This window comes from Lygodium microphyllum, chromosome 25 (assembly GCF_053477565.2).
Source record: "Lygodium microphyllum isolate KBCC chromosome 25, Lygodium_microphyllum_v1.1.10, whole genome shotgun sequence".
NCBI classification, from domain to species: Eukaryota; Viridiplantae; Streptophyta; class Polypodiopsida; order Schizaeales; family Lygodiaceae; genus Lygodium; species Lygodium microphyllum.
The window spans coordinates 67,075,879-67,085,198 of NC_141159.1; the positions used below are offsets into that span (position 1 = coordinate 67,075,879).

At 38.5% G+C, this 9,320-nt stretch overlaps 1 protein-coding gene across 4 annotated transcripts; it reads left to right on the forward strand.

The window, feature by feature from the left end:
- Window positions 1–860: 860 nt before the first annotated feature.
- LOC148014323 (uncharacterized) lies at window positions 861–6,709 on the forward strand. 4 transcript variants are annotated; one of them, XR_015688654.1, is made up of 8 exons: window positions 861–1,147; window positions 2,386–2,459; window positions 4,533–4,645; window positions 4,722–4,771; window positions 4,882–5,115; window positions 5,210–5,374; window positions 5,663–5,878; window positions 5,967–6,094. XR_015688654.1 is itself a non-coding variant. In XM_087666787.1 (8 exons), the coding sequence occupies exons 1-8, from the start codon at window positions 938–940 to the stop codon at window positions 6,177–6,179; spliced, it is 1,173 nt and encodes a 390-aa protein (XP_087522913.1). In that variant the 5' UTR covers window positions 865–937; the 3' UTR covers window positions 6,180–6,709. The 4 variants fall into 4 exon arrangements, 3 of the variants coding, with proteins under 3 accessions (XP_087522913.1, XP_087522914.1, XP_087522911.1); XM_087666787.1 differs by lacking the exon at window positions 2,386–2,459 and having other exon boundaries at window positions 865–1,218; window positions 5,663–5,758; window positions 5,858–5,878; window positions 5,967–6,709; XM_087666788.1 differs by lacking the exon at window positions 2,386–2,459 and having other exon boundaries at window positions 1,006–1,147; window positions 5,663–5,758; window positions 5,858–5,878; window positions 5,967–6,708.
- Window positions 6,710–9,320: the final 2,611 nt, after the last annotated feature.

The following is a 9,320-nucleotide window of genomic DNA, read 5'->3' on the forward strand; positions in this document are numbered from 1 at the left end:
GATAAATACATGCCTTGTGGAGCGTTCACACAAGGCATGGGGAAAGATTGTACCCAATTTGTCTTTTTGTCTCGTGTCATGCAAAACCTTCTTCTTGCTTTATGAGTTTTACTAGAGTTCTTTGTTCTTGGGGACCTTCTAGCGTTCACTATGCGCGCATACAACATCCGATTTGCGCACCACTTATAACAGCCAAGGGTCTCAAAAACATCTTCTTTCCATTCATCATGCTTTTGTATTTGTTGTACACATGCAATTTAACATGGATGTGATGCAAATTGAGCGATAAAAGTAGTTATGGTTGTTCAGCAGATCTCAAACATATAGAATGTTGGGCCAGCACTTAGTTCACCCAAGTGTTGTCTCAGCCTGGCACCCACTTCCATAAGCTTGGTGACATCTCTCTCGGTCTGGCAAGCAACTTCCTTTTCTCAAGTGGCAACACCTTACTACATCATGGCAACCCATTCCTCAGCATCCTACAGCTGCATTTTTACAAATAAAATGTTCCCAACTATCTAAGGTCATCCAACACACCATCTACCCCAAGATGCCTTACATGTTTGCAATTCACAAGCCACCCAACACCAGGCTCCCTTACTAGCCATTTACATCAATAGCAACTACATTTGAAAGTGACAACCTATTCTAGTTAAAGTTTTTTTTGGGTTCCGATAGGCCGACTACTGATTGTTCGCCACTTGGAGCACTATTGGACTATGGTAGATTATTCTATCCTCTTCTACAACAAGTGGCTTCCATTTGGGATGTTGCATTTAACACCCTTTCCCCACAACCAACCCAAAAAAAAAGAGAAAAAATGAAAAAATGAAAAAAACAAAGGGCAATGCTCTTGGAAGCGATAGCGCGCCCTCGTTAGTAGGCCTAGTATCGCCTTCTTAAGAAGAGTTCTTTGGGGGGAGGAAGGGATCGAGAGATGGCAGCGGTCGGTTTTCCACCACTACCAACTCCCCTGTTTCTAAGCTGGGGTTCTCGTGAGAGAACGCGCAGGAAAGTCATAGCAATCCAAGCTACTTACAGCAGCAGCAGCAGCAGCAGCAGTAATCAAGGCTTTTTGCAAGGTCCATTTGTTGAGGGCAAACTCAGTAAACCGCGCTACACAGGGGACGAGCCTCTCTCTCTCTTTGTGAGTGCTCTTATTGCAATCAAGCCTCTCTATAACATTATGAGGTTGGCGGCAAGGCAGGTCTTCATCAGGTACCTGCAATTCGGCTGAGAGAGAGAGAGAGAGAGAGAGAGAGAGAGAGCCTTTGACGCAATTACCTTGTGCTCCAGAACGTCTCGTGCATAGGTTCTAGTACTCTTCCATTTTCTCATTTGCTTTTTGCAAAGTGTAGAGTGGCTATTCTACGCGAAAGAAGACAATTTAATGGTGCTCTAGGATAGCGCTGGAGGGAGAATGGAAAACCCTAAACCTAGAAAGGTTTGTTGCTCTGTTGTTGCCAAACTTGTACACATTAGAGTAGCGTGTCAATTGGAGTGACAAAAACCAGTCCCAAATGCATGGGTAGAGCTTGGGAGTTAGTGCTTTAGAGAATAGACCTTCGACTGGGACTATGCTAAAGTTACAAGTTGATTCTGACTGTTAACACTATAGTCTGAAGTTTGATAAGCAATCGGCACAGATTCAAGATGCAACTTTCACAGAAACAGAAAACAGATTGAGTCAAACAACAAACTTGTGGTAGTGTGCACCCATGGGAATTTGCAAGGACAAGCACATGTAGCATGGCTCTAATATCATTTGTCTCACCCTTTGTCTTTGCACCCGTGGGAATTTTCACAATAAAGGGAGTGAAACATAGTCCTCTGGGCAGTGGGCTAGTGAAGTAATCATTGGATGGTGAAGGATAGTTGTTAAGGGAGTGAACTGTGGTCCTTTGATGCCATTGCAGATAAAAAAGATGATGACTAGCTGTCGAGGGAGCGAAGCGTAGTCCTTAGATGTCGGAAGATGGCCTAGATGAAAAACACAAATGCGAGAGATGTGTGAGCTTCCAAATGCAAATGATGACAATCTAGATGTTGACGCCAGGTGTGTGGATGTTGACACCAGATGAAAGGAGTGATAGCAGGTTGCAAACGCAAATACCAGTTGTCTGTGTGATGACACCAGTGGTCAGAGAAACCCTAAATCTGCCAAACGAAGTAGCCAAGATGAAGCTAGGAGTGGGAGGGGTGATGCGTGATGGTGGAGATCCTCTTGGAGTGCAAATATAAGCCTATAGCTTGATCCCAGGGTGTGGATGGTGTTGCCAGGTAGAGTAGTGAAGTCATCAGCAGTTTGATGATGATGCCAATAGGAGCCTTCAAACGTTGGCTATTTATCTTGCAAATTTGTATTAACAGCTTGCGGTTTTGCAGACTCAGCATGTTGTACAACCGGTTCTGGTTGTTCCAAAGACATCTGTTCTTGCTGAAATTGTGGTACATCATGGGTAATATCTTATTGTTCATTTTCAGCATTATTCCCTATATTTTCAAGGCCATTTATAGTAGATACTTGTTACTATCTAGTGGGCATTCTTTGCTGTCTTATCAGTATATCCTCTCGGAATACAATCCTTCTGACTTCCTCGTTCTTTTCAGGCTGTTTGTGCATACGATCTTTCCGAAAGATAGCATCATTGCTGCATACAATTTTCCTTTTTTCGAGGTCCCATAACCTATATCCCATTTCACCCTCGTTACCATATCCTAGGAAAATACATTTACAGAACTTTGGCTCAAGTTCGCTGCATTTTTCCTTGCGAATGTGCCCAAATGCCTAGGAGCCAAATACTCTCAAGTGAGCATATGAAGGTAGCTTGCCCGAGCACGCTTCTTGAGAGACTCCTCCTTTTTCCCAAGACCTGTTTGGCCTTACGAATGTGCCCAAATGCCTAGAAGCCAAATACTCTCAAGTAAGCATATGAAGGTAGCTTGCCCGAGCACGCTTCTTGAGAGACTCCTCCTCCTTTTTCCCAAGACCTGTTTGGTGATTGATTAATCAAGTGTACGGTTGTCATAACCGCCTTTGTCCAAAATCCATGAGGTAAAGCAGCATGTGATAGTATTGTACGGACAGTGTCTTAAATAGTCTTGTTCATACGGTCTTTAACACCATTTTGGGATGAATTGTGAGGGGTGGTGAGCTCCCTTTTAATCCCTTTGTTGTCACAAAATTCTTGAAAGGCTTTGGACACATATTCCCCACCATTGTCAGATGGCAGTGCTATGAATTTTTTAAATTTATCCAAGGTCTCGTCTTTACAAGGGATTGGATAAACCCATACTTTGCACGTGACATCATTAACAAAAGTAATAAAATACTTCTTTTCCCCTAGAGATAGCCCTAATATCTGACATACATCTGAATGTACCAACTAAGGTGAGGACTTAAGAGAAAGAGATTTTTTATGTGACGTTTGAGCATACTTACCATAAATACAATGATCACATTGTTCAAAATCAGCATACCTTAAAGATAGCAAATAACTCAAACAAGAAAGCACTTTCATTCCAGTTTGACTCACGTGTTCTAACCGGCTATGCTACAAAGAAACACTTGGCTGCTCAGTTATGGCGACTACTTGGTTATGCATACTAGATACATGCAAAGGATACAAAGTATCACTTTTGGAGCCCTTGGCAACAATGTGAGAACCCTTACAAATTTTCCATTTGCTATTTCCAAAGGTGGTATGATAGCTTTTGTCATCTAGCTACCCTATGCTTATCAAGCTCTTCTTGAGCTAAGGTATATACTGCACATTATACTAAACAAACACGGAGCCATGCTAAAATTCCAATTTCACATTACCAATACCTGTAATTTTACATGCATAGTTATCCCCCAAGTGGACAATACCACGTGTGCCATCATTGTAGTCAAAAAACCACTCATGATGTGGTGTAACATGACAAGACATACGTGAATCAAGTATCCAAGTGTACATGTCATCATTAGAATCAATGCATGTGCACTCAAAAAAGAAGCAAGAAGTACTTCACCATTACTGTCATTCTCATGAGTGATTACGTTTACCTCCTCCATCTTCACACTGTTTTTCTTTGCAAGTTGGCTGCCCTTTTTCTTAGCCTTGTTATCTTCAATGTTTTTGTTTTTGCCTTTCTCTTTCTCAAATTTCATTCCATGCTAGATAGTGAGTACATGATATGCTATTTCATTATCATCAGTGCTTAATAAGTTGTTTATATGTATATACTGGTTAGAACCCAGTTTTTTATACTCCTTGTGCTTGCATGTGCCTCTTAATCAATTGAGAGTGTGGGAATGGTGAGGATACAAAATTATCAAATCTTCCTTAAGTTGAGGCCTCACGTGCATGCTTGAAGATTGGCCTAAGATTCTTGACCGATGAATTATTCAATTGGTTTGCATGTCTTTAGCATGTGCACTATGATTTGCTTTTTGATTTTCCTTTGTTTGGTGTTAATAACTTTTAGATGCTTACATGCATTGCAGTGCAGAAACTTTGTTTGATTCTCACTTGAATGCCTTTGTTCAGCTCTGCTGAGAAGAAAGGTATACCTTGGAGGGAGATGACTGAACAATATCTGCAATCTGATGTATATGCTGAGAAAGACCTAGTCGAAAATCATATGGTTGACTATCCTGATTGTAAGCTGTATCTTAATTTGCTCAGATTTAATCACTTCAAGTTTGGAATCTAACTGCGTTTTTGCTTAATAATCAGATTATCTTCAGGAGTTCCATGGCTATACAACTGGGAATCTCTCATGGCAGGTAAGTGATTACAGCAGCCACAAAGCCTGAGTTTTTGACTTCAAACACTGGAGAGTCAAGTATTAAAAATGCTCTTATTGATGAGGGTCCCCGCATTGTTTTGAGCACAGGCTGCAGCTGAAGTTGAGCCTGCAACTGCATCAATGGTGACCCGTGCTATTCCTTCTGCCAAATCATTAGAAGAGGCAAACAGGGTATTAAGAGGGAACTGGCTAAAAGCTATTGAAGATCATCACTGCAAACATTCAGGCAGCTGTGAAATAAGAGATATTCTGGATGTTGGATGCTCAGTTGGTGTCAGTACACGTTTTTTGGCAGACAGATTTCCATCAGCACAAGTGGCGGTCAGCTGAACGCTTTGAAATTCTGCCATCAAATTGAAGTGGCTCAATGAAAAACAAGCCTGCTGAAGAAGTGATGTGGTTGTTGGCTTAACAGGGTCTAGATTTGTCTCCTTACTTTGTGGCAGTAGCTCAATACAAAGACAAACAAGACATTGCAAAGGGAATAGCAAGGGGAAAACCAATACGTTGGATACATGGAAAAGGTGAAGCCACAGGACTTCCTCCTGCATCATTCGACATTATTTCTCTTGCTTATGTGGTGAGTAACACAGTAACATTTAGAGACAAGAAAGGTTTAGGTTGAACCTTTTCGTAACAGGAGTTTGTAAGATGCATTTGTTTGCTTTTTGGAATGTTCCGTTAGAATGTGGTGGTGTTAATTCAGGACGAGTTGAACATTTAGTTGTAAATATACTAAAGGGAAGACTTACTGACGGGTAGCCTAGGATGTAGATCATAAACCATGGTGAGGCACCACTGTGATGAACTTTGAAAATGTCCAATCATCTGTATCAATATGCTTAATCAGCTCAGGTGCTGTTTCCAGATTCATGAATGCCCACAACATGCCACAAAAGCGTTGTTAGAAGAAGCATTCCGGCTTTTGCGGCCTGGTGGGACTGTTGCTATAACAGACAATTCAGTTTGTATCTCATGCCTTTGCTCTTTCAGATGATTGATTTAAACTGATGCCAGGTCATGTTTAACTGATATGCTTGTTTGTTGGTTGATCTTTGTCCAGCCAAAGTCAAAGGTTATACAGGTAGATGTTGTGCTCACAGTTCTCAACTTCACTACTGCTGGGCTTTTCCCATGTGTTAGTACTCAAAGTTTGTCTTTCTGCTCTGCAGAACCTACCACCTGTGGTGTTTACTTTGATGAAATCAACTGAACCTTGGATGGATGAATATTATACCATGGATCTTGAGGAGGTGATGCAGGGAGTGGGATTTATAAACGTAACATCTATTTTGACTGATCCTCGCCATAGGACTGTTACTGGCACTAAAGATCAAGTTGATGGCACGTCGGGGCCAGGTGAGAGATTGGGCACTGGTGGCTGAGATCTGGAGCTCCATCTTTGGGAGGTCATTGGGACCAGTTGCAGTCAGTGGCAGGAGCTTAGGCAACTCTTTTTCGTACCTTTATTCTTATTCTTTTTTGTGGTGGTTGGGTGGGGGGGGGCAACAATGGCTTTTGATGAATCTATATTCCCTGGCTTCAAAAGAGACTGTCTGTTTTTCACTGCGTGCAATGATGGCCGTTGATGAATCTATATTCCCTGGCTTCTTTTCCCCAGTCTCCCCAGACTGCCTGGTCTTTCTGGCTCTGGCCCTGCAATAAAGCCTTCTGTACTTTCCTTTTTTGGTTTCAGGCCTGTTGTTGAGCCCTTGTAACCTTCAGTTTTGTTTTAGGAATTTAACTAGATACTCACATACAAAGACAGCCTGTCACCCCCTTTCTACTATGTAAGGTGCAGATCAACACCAATGTTCTGCTGTATTGTTTATGCATGTATGAGAATGATTGAACAAACAAGAGAGTTGCTTTGATGGTTTTCACAACATCAATCGCATATCAGCTTGAAAAGTGGTTCTGAAAGCTCTCTTGTGCACATCTTCTGTCCTTATTATACGTAGATGGTCCATCATTGAAGTGCATATTGTCTTTTAATAAAGTGGCTGCCTTGCACACTTTTGAATGCTCATAAAAATGCCCCCCTGAATAGGTGCATGAACTTGTTGAATGGGCCTTAAATCTATCTTGCACAAAAGGATTAACTTGATTGCTACTGCACCTTCTTTATAATCTTTAACTTTGCCCAAAGGTGTCCTGTTACTACACAGTGGTGGCTATATACATTTGTGGAACTAGCAATGCCATTACTAGATTTGCATTTATAATATGCCTAATAGGGCCTTCCAACTATCCAAGCATTCCATTTTACATTCTTGATTGCATGCCAATGTTACCATATATGTTAGTATGCATTTTGGTATGGAATGCTCCATGATAATTCCCATAAACTACTTGCATAAATGGCTAAATCCTAGTGCATTTTACATGTCAACATTGGTGGGTGCAATGGCATCTATACCTAAAACATTGCTCCATCCCAAAAATGACTTGGATGCGTATATAATTGAGGACTTGTTTGCTATCCATGGTGAACATACTACACACTATTCCCTATTAGACAAACTCTTCATATCAAACATACCTCTTGGGAGGGGTATCCACGACCAAGAGAGAATTATTCATTGTAATTTCAATGTATTGTTGAGAGAGAGCATGTGTGAGAGAGATTATAAGAGAGCCAATTTTCTATGAGAAATATTATATCTATATGAGAGAGATTATGAAGATCATGAAGATTATGAAAATGAATATTATGTGATAAATTGTATTCAAAGTTTTTTTTTTGTTTTGGTCATCTTGGTTCTTTAATGGTTTTAATGAAGAATATGTTAAAGATTTGTTGTAATAAATCTATGGAAGAATTGTTATATGATAGTGTGAAGACTTGTGAAGATTTGTGTTTTTTTTCTTGTGGTTGATTAAAATATGAAGAACATGCTTGTTAATATGACAAGATACAATTTCTTAGTCGTTATTTTATTTTCCTTGGTGTTCTTTTTTAGGCTACATATTTTACATTAAGAACTAAATTGGTTTTTTTCAAAATTGTTTTTGTGAGTTGAATGGTTGATTTTGAGAGTTCATTGATTGATTTTCGTTGAGTTTGAAGTATTTTGAAATGTATTGGAATGTTTCAAGTATGTTTGAGAAGCTCGATGGTTTTTTATTGAGATATGATGTTTTGATAGGTTTTGTAATGTGTCTATTTGGTTTTGATAATGTCTAATTTATCTTCGTTGTGATTTGATTTTTTTATATTTGAGAGGTTAGAATTGTGAATAAGTCTTTTTAGAAAGGATTAAAAGTATGTTGAGTGGTTTTAAGGTTTGAAGTGGTTTTGGTTTGAGCTATATGGATTTTATGCCTTTTATAGAGCCTTGGTCTTTATTTTATAAGTCTTTGTTTGCTTTTGTATTTGTTTTGATAAATGGATATTTAGCTTTAGGAATGTTTTGCAATCTTAAAATAGGAAGAATATAAACTAAAATAGCTTGAAGAATGAGAAAAAATAGTTGAAAATTGCTTGAAGTGAAGATTACATTGACAATGACAATAGTGAGCTCTCAAGGGACATTGTAGTGGCTCTAGTAACTCTTCATATTAGGCATACCACTTGGAATGAGTATCCACAACCAAGAGGATTATTGAGGATTATTCATTGTAATTTTAATATAATATTGAGAGAAAATATTAGAGTTAATTTTTTATAAGAAACATTGTATTCACATGAGAGACTATAAAGACTATGAAGATAAAATATGAATGTTGTGTTGAATTTTATTCAAAGTTGAATTTTTTTTTTGGTGTTATTGTTGGTTCTTTGATGGTTTCTATGTAGAATATGAAGAATGTGTTGAAGATTTATTGTGATCAATTCATGGGAGAATTGCTATATGATGTTGCATGAAGTTTTTTTGTGGTTAATTAAAATATGAAGAACATGCTTGTTGATTCGACAAGATAGATTTTTTTACATTATATTTTTTATATTTCTTGGTGTTTCTCTTAGCGCTCTATGTTTTTTGTACATAGTCAAATAATATTGCCATTAACAAACACTAATAAATGTTAAAAATGAAAGAAGTACTATTAAAGAAGAAGAAAAGCAATTGAAGATTGTTGAATTCATGTTATTGTTGAAGAATTTGAGATCTTTATTGCTAAAGATAATTTCTATAATAATTGTATTCCTCAATGATGGAAGCATATCACTATCTTGATGCAGGCTCTGTAGCATACTAATCTCACTGTCTTTTAAAGCTACACAAATGTTATATCATAATAGCTAGTTGTTTTTCACAAAACTAAAGAGCAAAGAAAAAAATAGAGAGAATGACCACTCATGGGAGATTTTGCCTTCATTGAAGAATTTTTAAACATCATCAAGAAGTGGAAGATTGTGAGGAAGCTTTAAGAGTTGTGATCATTTGAAGTTCACAAGAATAAGAAGGAAAAGAGTAAGAATTTGTTTATGGATGCTTAACAACAAGATACATAGAATGCTTTGTATACTAAAAATCTTATGTTTGTTCAATTGGTAACTCATTGGAAATTAGTAGATAAAA